The sequence below is a fragment of the Colossoma macropomum genome, unplaced genomic scaffold (genome assembly GCF_904425465.1).
Source record: "Colossoma macropomum unplaced genomic scaffold, Colossoma_macropomum, whole genome shotgun sequence".
Taxonomy (NCBI): Eukaryota; Metazoa; Chordata; class Actinopteri; order Characiformes; family Serrasalmidae; genus Colossoma; species Colossoma macropomum.
The window spans coordinates 24,331,652-24,345,088 of record NW_023494796.1 but is presented as its reverse complement, the minus strand read 5'-3'; the positions used below and the strand labels follow the sequence as shown (position 1 = coordinate 24,345,088).

The window sequence follows — 13,437 nt, the reverse complement described above, 5'->3', positions numbered from 1 at the left end:
GCATTTGTGGCAGCATTTGTGGTATCACAAACAATTTAACATGATCATTTTATAACTTCTCCTTACTTGATTAAAAAGCCTGTTTTTGTTACTGTGCTTTTAAGACTGATACATCTATACTGCCTCTGTTCTGACTGGCGTCCCTGTATTCAAAATGTCCAGAACAAAAGCACATTTCCTGAAGAAAATGCAAAGTGATTGTGCAGCTTAAGCATTTTCTTTTTTTTTTTGTTAGGTGGTTGCTTTGGTATTTTAGTTGGCTACTAGGGTGTTGCCAGGGTTAGGATGTAATGGAATACAAGTATTGGGATACATATTCAGAATACAAAAATTAAATATCTGTATTCAGTCCAAGTTACAGTTTGTAAAGGCAGTATTCAGAATGCACTTACTTTTGTATGTTTTGAATAGAGTACTTTTAGAATGCTTACACAATAAATAATAAAAATATATAATATTCAAAAGAAACACAATCAACGTTTGCTTATGAACTATTTTAGAATCACAACATGTAGCAAACATGCTTGCTAGTCAAATTCTAAAGAGGACCTCAGTTAAGAGCCTCTTTACAAACACTTAAGTTCCTGCTAAAGCTTGAGTAGACTGGTAAATCAATGTGATGAAACATACACTCACTGTTACTGAGCTGTTTTAAATGAATGATCAAACTAATTCTCAGTGGTGGATATGTTTGCAAGTAATAAGTTCAGCATCTACATTGTACTGGACGTCTGTTCAGGGGATTGTGAGAGCAGCAGTAGACTGAAAAGGTGATGAGAGAGAGAAAATTAAATGATAAGGAATTTTTCATTAAACATATTAACAGCATAGTTACATAAAGAAAAACGCCAATCGGTAACAGTGAGGACAGTATGTATAGCGCAAATGTTTTCCCATCTGCCTTACCGAGAGGTACAGTAAATGTACTTTAAATGTATTCTGAATATGTTCAATTAGGACAGTGTATTTAGTATTCAGACATCACTACTGCTAACTGTTTGCTGTGGCACTGGGGTGGTTGCTGGGGCTGTTGCTGTTATCTCTGGTGGTTGCTAGGTGTTTCAAATGGGGTCTCTATGGTGTTTTAATGTGGTCACTAGGATACTGGATATAGCGTGGTTGCTATGGTATCCCAGGTGGTTGCTAGGGTGCTACTAATGGACTTGGAGCATGGTGACATAAGAAAGGAAATAATCAGAAAAAACTTTTGAATGGTTGCTTTGTAGAAACTGTACATCCAGTCAAAAAAACTTTATACATCTCTGACAATCAGACTTTTTGGAGCTGGTTAGGTGTCAATATCTCCAAAACTGCAGGACAAGTTAGCGGACAAAACTATTTTTTCTGACTGAAATTCTAAACTGGTGTAGGGCATTTATATACAAATGGTGTCATGGCTGTGACATCATAACCGCGGCAAATTCAAAATGTGCTTTTTTTTAGCATAGTTTCTATATATGGACTGTATCCATGGTACGGTGAACACTTTGAACATTTAACAGTGTTTACTAGGGGTGCGGGAAAAACTCGATTCTTAGATGCATCGCGATGCGGACGTGAACGATTCTGAATCGATTCATAAATGTCAAAAATCGATTTTCTAAATATTTAATTTATAACGTAATGTTGACGGAACGCAAAAGGCGGAATTTGGAAGTGGGTAAGTGCAGCGCCTGGACAGTCTGTGGCGGCACATAACAAAAACACAATGGATGAGCGACCGGCTCCCTCTGCATTAAAGCCAGGTTAGATCAGGAGTCACAATCCAAATGTTAAGAAGAGCCATTATGTCCTTTCAACAAAGTCAAACCACCTTGGGAGCCGCAACATTTAATGTCCAGTATGTGTTAATGTCGTAGTATGGGCTAAAAATATAAACGAAGCTCGCTTCTCATTCGCCAGCTTCTCGTTCTAATTTTCCCGTTTCACCTTAAATTCTGCCTTAGGCGCCGAATGCAACTGCTGCACCATTTAAGGTGGAACAGGAAAATTCGAAAGAGAAGCGAGTTCATTTTCGCAACTTTTTTTTAACTCTCGTTGCAGATTTAACCAACCGCGCCGCTTATAAATGCGAATAAGTCCTCCAAATGTTCGTCTTAATCTCTGTTTTATCGTTCGCTACTGGCGAGGCCAGACCTCAGTGCTATGTGACCTGCTGTCTGCTGTCTGTTCTCAGTCGTTGAGAACCAGGGCTTTCGCGCCATGCTGCACACTTTGGAGCCGAGATTCAGCGTCCAGTCTCGAAAATCCCAACTCTCTACAACGAGACCAAAAGGAGACCGAAGTTATAAGATCACTAAAGAAAACGGGCAGGATGGCTGTAACGTGCTACGTGGACACCCATTACCACTGGATCTTATTTCAGGGTAACAGCGCATTTTATCGCAGATGAGTGGCAGCAGTGTCTCTGAATGAGAGCCTTCTAGTTCACTTGCCAGATCACTTCCATTTGATTTATTAATAAAATATATTTTAGATATTTAAAGCAAGGTATTTGTAATGATCCATAATGCATTTACATTACAGATTATTACAAATACTTTGCTTTAAAACTACCAAGTCCTCAGACAGTAGGAAGATAAAAATCCTGTATAGAGAAAAAAGATGCATCGAGATGCATCGATAATCATTTTATAATCGCATCGCAGCCCTCTGAATCGTAATCGAATCGAATCGTGAGGTGCCAAAAGATTCCCACCCCTAGTGTTTACATAGTGCATCTAGCACTTTCATTACAGAAAATAGAGGGATATTTGTTTTTCCAAGATATGGCCCCTTTAAACACAACAAAATGCCATTTCACATCCATTTCACAAGGACTTCAAGCAAATATGACCTTTCCAAGGGCCCGTGTCTAACTGAAACAGTGCATTACTATGTACAAAAAGAAACCACTGGCATCTTTGGCACAGAAAAAAATGAAAAGAAATCAGTGCATGTCAATCGGCCACAGTACAACACTACTCATTTTAAACCTACTCTCTTAGAAAACCACTTTTGTCTTAACATTTGAAAGTACTGACCTTGTCATTGTTGGGCTTTGTGGAGGGTGCTGTTCTGTCCTCAGTGGAGTCTGTCGTCGACGTCTGTCATATGAGCATAAATGTTAAAAAAGAGACTTTGAAAGTGCTTCAAGATGACTTATTAAACACACTTGAGGTGAAATGCACCTACAGACACAGATTCTTCACTCATAACTGCTGCAATAACACCATCAATGCAGCTCTCTAGCTGTATATAATACTCCAAACCACCATAATTAAAGCGTTCTTTAATGGTGGACTGCTGGCACTGAGTGCCTCCGGTGGTTTATGCTTGTTGTTTAGAGGCGTTCAAATAAAGGGAGTTTTAGTGGCCATCTGCACTAAGACAGCTGCGGGTGTCGTGACGAAGAAAGACTCACCGCCTGCACATCTGGCCTGAGACTTCACAAGCAGCTGACGGGGAGACCTACACTGAGCATTAAACTGCAAAACATAATGTAAATAAAACCCAGGCTACGCCGGCCTTATATTGCCATACACACTGAAACTATGCGCTATACAAGTGTTTGGAGTTGTTGAGAAATAGCTTCTCCTCTTAACTCTACGTGAAAAGACAAAAAAGCTCCTTTCCAGAATGTTCTAAGGCCTGCAAACAAGTTCACAATGTTCAGGTTCATTAACCCAATGTCCCACATCCCACCCCAGAATGTGAATGAGCACTGATGTCTCTGCACTGTCTATATGTGTATATGTATGCAGTATGTGTATTTATTATGTTCAATGCTCTTATGCAACTCTCACACCCAAATTCAACCATTAAAAATCAATCATTTCCATCTATATGTTCAAGAATGTTGGGTTGACGTAGCATGGTGGTACAGCACAAAGGGTAGCTAAAACTGCACAGCATTTTCTATAGTAATACTATAGAGATTTACAGTACTGCGTTCTATGAACAGAAATATATGGAAGCTACTGGAAGAGTATCTCTGTTTCTAGTACTACACACATTTTTTGACTTTTGAAAATAAGTCACTCTTTTCACATAAAAATTCACTAATGTGTAAAAATAAGTCATTGCTTTTAGATAAGAAGTCAAATGTTTGATATAAGTCAGTGGTGCCAGAAACAGAGAATGAAAAAACACAGGTGACTTACTTCTATATCTGGCAGAAATGGCCTTCCAAATGAACGTATAATAAACATTCAGAAATGTATAGCGCTGGGAGATTTTTCAAAATTGCTAATAGGTCTTATTTCAATAACACAACAGACAATATAATTGTTCATATAAAATAAAATAAATGCCTACAAATCTAAATATAACAATGTAACTATATATAAAAGTATATTGGTCTAATTTATCTCATTTGAAAATATACATTTTATAATTTAATCACTAGGGGGTATGGTTTTCACGGCGATCAAATGTGTTACTACTGTGTGAACACTAACTAATTTTCTTTACGATACTTGTTTTTTGTACTTCATGATACGATGTTTGTTTTTTGTACTTTTCTTAACGCTTTGATTGTGTATGAGTCTAAATTAATTAATCGTATATTAAACATATTATCAAACTACTAAATGTTAACCAGGAATAACTGTTAACAAATTTAAAGAAGCTACTAAGGAAAAACCAACAAATTGCTTAAAAATGGGCTTAAAATACTCACCACTTAAGGCTAAAAATGCTGTAAGAAATCTAATGCTTTTAATGGAAGGTACTGTATATACTTCGGAATTCACGTAAGAAAGTACACAACAGATCAGTCTAGAACAGAATTTCACACACACACACACACACACACACACACACACACACACATACACACAATCACACACACACTGAGGATTGCTCTAACCTGCAGTGAGGTGTGTGTAAAGCGGGCTGGTGCGTTAGAGAAGAGCGGTGGCTTGCTGCTGTTTAGCTGCAGAAAGGGAACAGGAGGCTTCTACAAGCACAACACAAGGTGTTAAAGCACTACTACACACGCATCTCCAACACTAATACAGACCTACAGCATTAACAAATTGCACCACAAGTGCCCACATTCAACACAGAAGCAGAAAACAAATGAAAACAAAACCTCAGGACCACTTCTCTTTCAATCAATGTTTTAAATACTACAAAACGTATAAAATGTTGAGAAATATTATGTCCAAAATGATGCACAGAGCTGCAGATGCTTCCATAATGACTGAGAAAGTTCTTTAGCATTGAGAATACTGTTAAATTCCAGAATAGATATCCAGAATAGCCCAAATCTTGGGGGTGGAAAAGTTGACAAGAAATTGTAACTATAAATAGACAAATAGATCATTGCAGTAGATTACTGACCATTTGTAACTTCTTGGTTAAAAATGTATAAAAAACGTAAATTTGAAATTACTTTCTGGTGTTCAGTTTATAATATTACAATTTACATCATACAGGATACTATTGACAATGCTATTATTATCTTGTTAAAAGGGCAATATCATATACTTTTCTTGTGTTTTTTTTTTTTCATTGAGGTCTACTTATATCACTGGTGTGTTATTATGTAAAAAAATGGTCATAATTCGTGTTTACATGACCATTTTCCAACTTCACTGTATCCTTTTGAATTACTGTGCCTTTAAGACCGATCTATGTAAATGAGCTTTGGTTACTGGCTGCCCAGTCTTTGGCCTCATTCAAAAAGCACTCAGAGCTGAAACGCTCCTTATAATAACATCAGCGTGTGTGGGCGGGGCTAAACTGCTGTAGGCTGAATTGGTGGCTATATGTAGATGAGTTGGTTCTCATGACATCACAGAAACAATGATTTCAAAATGGACTGTTTCTGCAGTTTAGTTTCCATACACCGACTGTATGGAATGGGGAACAAACAAAACACTGTGAAACTTTAACAATGTTTATGTAAAACCATGGAACTTTGTTTGGGCCCTTTGAAATAACAACTATTAATATGACGTGATTCTGAAGTCTTAAATGCTAGTGTAATATAGCATTTAATTTAAAAGGGAGACATTAAGAGAGCTGATGGAGCACTCTTCTTTAAGGGGTTCTACTTGTTTAAATCCACGGTTTGATTTTCTGCTTCTCTCGCTGCTGGAGTCACTCGGGAGTAATTTGTTGGCTCATTTTTAGAGCACTTTAGTGGAGCGGAGATGAATGAGAGATGCAGATGAACGAGTGGAGAGGTGGAAGGGTCTGCGAGGAGAGATAAGCGGTGAGAGCTGAGAGAGCGGAACTGAAATTACCTGGCACAGGAAGCGCTCAAGAGCAGCATCGTGTTTCTCTACACGTGGAGATGAAGGAGGACTTTGCACAGAGTAAGGCTGAGAGAATGCACGAAAAAAGAGAGAGAGAGAGAAAGAGAGAGAGAGGTAGAGGGCGAACATGCAGAATATGTTACAGGGAAGATGGAGTAATGGCGTTATGAGCTGAGATTCAGAGAGAGGTGACAGTAGGAATGGGCATCAAATTATTTTCCTTCCTAGTTAATTTTGAGTAACTAGCATTAAATAGTTGTTAAGCCCCTAATGCCCATCCCTACAACATGCAGCAGCAGGCAGGAGAAAGTACTGTAGAGGAGGCAAAAGAAGCGAGACATTGCCATGCCAAGCGCATCTCGTGTAGATGTTAACCATGAATGATCAACTTGCATTATTTATATACTACTATACATTTTCCATAACCAGAGTACAAGTTCCAAATGGCCACAGAATCTCAAGCTGCTCCATGACATCATCATGGGTTGAGATTTTGCTGAATACACATTTCTTAGGACTTTCTGAGATGGCTGAGATAGGTGCTTCCAGTGTAACATATTTTAATCATCGACACCACCTAGTTTATCTGGCATTAGATCACTCCACGCTTGGAAGACCCTCAAACTTTGTCCATTAGTGGAATAAGCGAATTAGGGGTCATGACATTCCCTCTGGACAAAAGACTTTTACTTCACAAGGGTGTAAAAGTGAATTGATCTGGAGGCGGCTATTCTGCTGCATCAATTTTGAAATGTCAGTTGTAACTATTATAATAATATTAAACAAAGACTCATTATTTGGCTCAGGCTATTTTTAAACCTAATGATGAGTTGTTTTTATTGTTCATACTCGTATATATGGCAAATACCTCTCGTTGATCACATTTATTTATTCAGTATGTGTGAAGCTGCTGAGCTGTGAGCTGAAGAATGACTATGACTTCATTACTGCATATGAATATACTGCTTACTGTATATTTTGTATGATTAATGTACATCTTAGACTTTCTGCTTATTTATTAATTAAAATTTGCAATAATTGATGTTACTGTGCAGGGATGTCCTCAATGCCAAGAGTGTCTGAAATAGTAAACCAACCAAAAATAACTGGTTGGTCTCTCCAGTCATCATGACTGCAAGTGAGCAGTTTCAGAGTCTTAGTCCAAGGGCAGAACATGTTTGTACTCTGGTTATGTGTAATTAAGGTAGGGTTTTGAAACTTTTGAAGTGTCTTGGCTCTGCATTGTTTTCTTTCCCACTCTAACACAGCTGTGTTATGATGATGATCGACTGGGTTTTAAGCGTATTAGAGCAGAGAAAACAGTAAACTAAGCAATATCTCAGAATACATAGAGTGTATCCTAAGATATGTATACCTAAGAGTGTATTCTGAGAGCTCAGTGGAAGAACTGATTTTGGATTAATGTATGTAAATGGCACATATGCACCGCCTCTACTAAGCAGTGTTGTTTACTGACCCTGGGCCTGTTGATGATGCTCTGCACCAGGAACACTACAGGGTTCCCAGCTTTACGGATGGCCTCTACAGCTTCCTCATGACTGGCATCTCTTAGATCCACACCATCCACCTGAAACATACATAAACACACAAGCACGTACATGACAGTTATTTTATTCTATGTCTCAAATTCGTAGAAGATGTCTGTTTTCAGGAAGGTGATGCGTGTGCAGTGGCCGACACTATCTATTACCAGGTGCCTTTGGCCACAACATTGTAGATTTTCACACACATCACATATGATAAAAATAAAACCACTGTTTCACCTGACACGTGTGAGATCCAGAGCCTGTTTGGATTTGGCAAAATTAGGCAAGAGTAACTTCTATGTTACAACAGCAACAGTTAATGTGAGAGCAAGTGACAACTTGTTTCTAGAACTGGGTGGGTTAATAAAACATGGCTTTACTGCAAGTGGCAGTGTGGTTAATTAAAAATCAAATCGAGTGGAAGAAGAATTTGTGTGGATGGAGTTTGATTTTGAGAACAATGTGATGCTCTGTCAAGCATGGCAGACAGTTTCATTCTTTACCGTAACTCATTAAGTAAACACAAAATTTAAAAGCACAACTGCAGTTTTCAACACAAGCATAGTGCAAAAAATCTGTCTGGTTTAGGTACTGTTGTAAATGCAGTATATACAATAAACATGTTTCTATAAACCTGGTCAAAAATTGGTATTGGTGGCCAGTGCAAAAATATTGTGTCTACCCCTGTGCATGTGTGTACCTGTACGATTCTGTCTCCAGTTTTCAGAGTTCCATTGCGTCCTGCAGGACTGTCTTCCAGGATATGTTTGATGAAGATTCCCCGCATTACTTCGCCATTGCTGAGGCGGCTGCCCATGCCCCGTCCACCCACAATGCTAATGCCTAAAGATTTTCCTGCTTCCCTGTAGAGCTCCACCCTAGAGATATAAATATAAACATATTACAGTTTTTTATTGTTTTCTCATAGTTTGAATAATATACTACCTGGAAAGTATCGTTTTCGATTCTGCTGTGCTCTTAAGGGGAAGTTTCTGCACAGCTCATTGTTTGAAATGTAAACAAAGTCATTCAGAGTGGTTTAATGTAAAATGGTTTATTGTAGAAAACTATGTTAGAACAATGTCTCTGGTATTGGATAATGTACTCATAACCATTTCATGTAATAATGTTTTGTAAAGGAGGGTTTCAGAGTCATTAAGGTCTTAAGACTCTTCCTAAGACCACCACTGTAAACAAATCTACTCTGTAGGAGATCTTCAGATGGATGACTTTGTTTACATCTTAACGAGTCAATTATGCAGAATTTTTACAGAATCAGTGGAATTCCACTTTGATATACATTCAATAGCCATATAAAAAGTCCTCCAATAATGGCCCATTTCTGACCACTGAGCCGCTCTTGGAAGAACTGTTTTGGGTGCCGGATCACTCACAACCTATCAGTGACTCTCAGTCATGTGACATGACACACAACCTGGCCACTACCATGTAACTGCTGTGCTGAGAATGGTTCACCACCCAAATAATATCTGGTCAACAGTGGCCCTGTGGCCAGAAACTGATCAGTGATGAATGGGTTAGAGGGAAGCGGACAACCTGTGTAGAAACAGATGGGCTGCAGTCTTTAATTGTGCACCTATATAGTGGACTGACAAGGTAGGTGTTTCTAATAATGTGGTGAGTGAGTGGAAGTAGAGGGTAGGTGTCTGTAATACAATGGCCAGTGAGTGTATAAGTGAGTGTGTATATGTTTGTGTGTACTCACTTTCTAGGTTGGTTCCAGTTGCTGAAAGCTGCTGTCTGTAGTTCACTCTCTTCTCCTTCTCCATCCTCCCTCTCAGGAAGCTCTGCTACACACCTGCCCCACACAAATATATATAACACACATTCATCTCTTTCATGTTTAAATTTGTTGTCCACTGTCCACTTTAGATGAAACCCCTGTCACTGGCCACTTTATGAGCGCAAGCTACCCTATAGGTATCTGTCAACCTCTTTATACACCATTCGTCAATGGCCATTCTTTTTTTAACCTTCTTTATCGGGAACCCCATTAGCTGCTGCTTCTACAGCAGCTATTTTTATTAGGGCCCTCAGTGTTTACATATGTCAGTCTGACTTCTAGACTGATATTTATGTCATCCACCCAAAAACATCCAGCTAAGAGTGGTTCTGTGGTCAGAAACTGAGCACTGATGAAGGACTAGAGGATGGCTAACACAAACCGTACATGAATAAATGGGCTACAGTCTGTAACAGAGGGAAGGTGTTCCAACTGCATCAGCAGGGTGAAGCTACAAGATAGGGTTTTCTCACAAAGTTGCCAGATATATATCTTTTGCACTTCTTCTGAAAATTCTATTCCACTGATTTTTTTCCCAAAATTGATGTATTTTCATCTTATACTAGTACTCTGTCCTTGAGCAAAGCTCTAACAATGTGTATGCCTTTACCTCTGGGTACTAGACGCGTCCATGGCAAAGATGTCTTCCTTTGCTTGCTTACTAGCTCTGTATTCCTCTAAATACTCCGCTGGTACATAGGTGATACTGTAAAACACACATACGCACACAAAAATGCACACGCACACACCTCTAATGAGCTAAAGGTACTACATTTCATATTTCCTCCACCTATTAGATGTGTCATCATCAAGTTAAAAAAGCACTCCAAACAGTTCCAAATACCTCCAGAAATGGCATTGCCATTATTTAAAAGACAAAGTGAACAGCTTGTTATAGCATTCCATTAACTCTCGCTGACACAGGGCGAATATGAACAGACAGTGTATCGGAGATGAAATTCTAAGCTTGTAAACTAATTAGTATTCAGGGACCTGGTTGTTTTTCTGGAGAGCAGGCCTAGATTTAATGAGTTCCAATATAATGTTTTCTGCCTATCACAGCCCAAGGTGAAATTGCTAATAAAGTCTTGCAATACCTTGCAACACCACTGCAAAAATCAGATGTTTTCTGTCCATCTTAACAAATGCCTGTTCCAAATAGCTAGAAATGCTTTTCTCAAGCAAAATTTGATATCATGCCCAATTTCAGCAAACATTGCCTAAGTTTGAGTATCTTGATTGTGAATTTGTTGGTGGAGAGAGCCACTTTGATAAGAGGACTTGGTTCAGCATTCAAATTAAAAGTTTCTGAATCTTTTCATTATAAGTGAAGATGACAGATCTAATGGAAGTGAATCAAATCTCATCCGAACGGTTCAGTTCAGCATGCAAACACAGTAGTCAAGGCAAGCAGACTGAATCAGAGCTGATCAAACAGTGAGTTAAACAGCAATGATTCAGATTCTTATGCCTTGACCTAGACACTACACGGATTATGAGAGTCAGCAGGGATGTTACTGAGTGATAAACAGTATTATGACAGTAATAAGACAGTAATGAGGACACTGCATGTTAGTGACGTAAGAATGTTAGTGAGATTTCACCGGTTAGAGTATGGCAAGTGTGTTTTTTTGGCACATGGAGGAATTAGCCAAATATGAGCAGTAGATTTAACACAATGGAACTTTTATTTTGAAGATCAGATCACCATTAGCACTGGAGAGTTGCTAAGTACCTCTATTTATCCAATAGTAATGCCCATTTTATACAAGCTTATTGTTTTTTTTTTACTTATTGTTAATTAATGTCATTAGGACATTAGGAGTTTAAAGGGGATGACTGCTAATTTCTGAAATAATAATAAGTTCTTTAAAAATAAAAAATGATACAACTTACAAAACCAAATACAGAAAGCAGGGATGCACAATGATATTGGAATCGTATTGGTTTTGCCATATAATTGCTTAAAAAACATATATCAGCTTTAGTTAGATGGTTAGCTTTAACTAATATTTCAAAATGTATTTATTTTATTCTGGAAATATAATTTTTAGGTGTTACTAGGCTACTACACTAAAATATCTACATTTTACTTACTTTTCCCTGCCTTTGTTATCCTACAAATACAAATACAAAAAAAATTCATATTTGTCTATAATGTGAATCCAGGCAGGTCTCAACTGTTTATGTATTAGCATGGGCAGATAGCATCTACATGGAAAACATTAGATATCGGCATCAGCCCATTATTTCCATATCAGTGCATCCTTATTAGTAATATACAGTAAACTGTCCTTTATCATGTAAATGCTAACTTGGGCACACACTCTAGCAGCGCTACATTAGGGCTGGGATGATAAGCAACTGTGTAGAATTGATAGATTAGGAGAAAATTATAGTCAAATACAATTTTTTCCTTTATTTCATTATGTTACAGTTGCACATCACTACACCTAGGATAGTTTCTTTTTGTGTCACGGGGAGCGACAAAGTTTTGATGCCAAAGCGTACAGCAAAAAAAAAAAAAAAGTTTTTTTTATAACACACACACGAAAACCAAAGCAGTCTTTCACATTAGGTTGTTCCAGTATCCACATGCACTTAAAACAGATTTAAATCTGATCACTCAATGACATATGTTACAGCCACACGCGTTAAGCAACATTTGATAACCATGACCCTCTCTGAACTGTTCTGAATATGGGGAAAACACCTATTTGAGTGCATTTTTGATTCAGTAGCCTTTTATCAGCCCTAGATAGTTAAAATAAAGCGGTAATTTGGTTGCTTTAACTTTGCCTCATCTTTATTCACTGTCTTGGTACAATACAATTTTTAATGCACATAGTTCATGACCATAATGAGTAATTCAGGAGACTAATTATTCTAAACAGTCATCTTCCTTTCAATATCAATGTAAAGGTCATGTTAAGACATGAGCAAAGCCATAAAAAATCGATTTTTCAGGCAGCAACATTTTTTTTTCTTTTATAAAAGCAGAAAAATCTGGAACAACACCGGCAATTGGTTGCTGTAAAGTAACTGATGTGTTGATTCTCATTAGATAGTTTTAAAGTGGTTGGCTATGTGTTAAGTGTTGTTTTTTTTCTGTACAGTAGCTTTGAAAGATTTACTACTTCCAGTGGAAAGTAATTGTTAACCTTCCCTGAAACTGTCGATTAACATTTTTGGCAAACACTTAGAATTTGGCATAACATACTTATAAATAATAAAAATAAGATTTGTATAACTATAGATCTACATATAAGGATAATCCTCCGCATGAACAAGACTTGAGCAAGTGCACACAGAAAGAATGAACTGAAAGGAACAGACAGTGCAAGTCAAACCCAAATGAATCAAGATGGCGCACTGAGTACGAGTTAGAGATACTCACATATAAAAGGGGCAGAGCTCCTCTTCTGGAGCAACTGAAGATCTAGAAATGTTGAGATTTGTTTACGCACTGCTACTGATACAGGCATTTCAGTTAGCAGCACTCAAGCAACTACACTTAGCCCCCAATTCAACCAATCCTCTCGCAAAGTCACAGAAACCGTTCAAGTGGAAGTTTCTCCCATCTGAAGTTCATGTGGGATCTAGTGGTATCACCACTGGGCACTGATAAGCTTAAAAGGTTTGATATGAAGCCAGACTGTTTTTTTTGTATATGTGGCTAATATTCCACGGTGACTTACCTTACAGATGTTGCCGTTACAACAAGAGAGAACTTGCACTCAAAAATCAAGAACAAGGGCGGTTGTTTGACTTACATTAATTGCAGTAGCAATTCATGTTGAAGTTTCTATATGCCGACCTTACTCATTTGAAATAATGGACC

The 13,437-nt window shown here is 38.0% G+C and overlaps 1 protein-coding gene across 5 annotated transcripts in view; it reads right to left on the bottom strand.

Moving 5' to 3' along the window:
- LOC118816662 (multiple PDZ domain protein) overlaps positions 1-13,437 on the bottom strand; it is a 75,097-nt gene that overhangs the window by 19,513 nt on the left and 42,147 nt on the right. For 4 of the 5 annotated variants that reach the window (XM_036583173.1, XM_036583176.1, XM_036583177.1 and 1 more), the window contains 6 exons: positions 12,994-13,035; positions 10,207-10,302; positions 9,519-9,611; positions 8,493-8,670; positions 7,723-7,833; positions 3,024-3,086 (listed from right to left, as the gene is read on the bottom strand). In XM_036583173.1, the coding sequence (XP_036439066.1) occupies positions 3,024-3,086; positions 7,723-7,833; positions 8,493-8,670; positions 9,519-9,611; positions 10,207-10,302; positions 12,994-13,035 (583 nt within the window). The remainder of the gene's footprint in view (positions 1-3,023; positions 3,087-7,722; positions 7,834-8,492; positions 8,671-9,518; positions 9,612-10,206; positions 10,303-12,993; positions 13,036-13,437) is intronic. The other variant, XM_036583175.1, reaches the window with a different exon arrangement.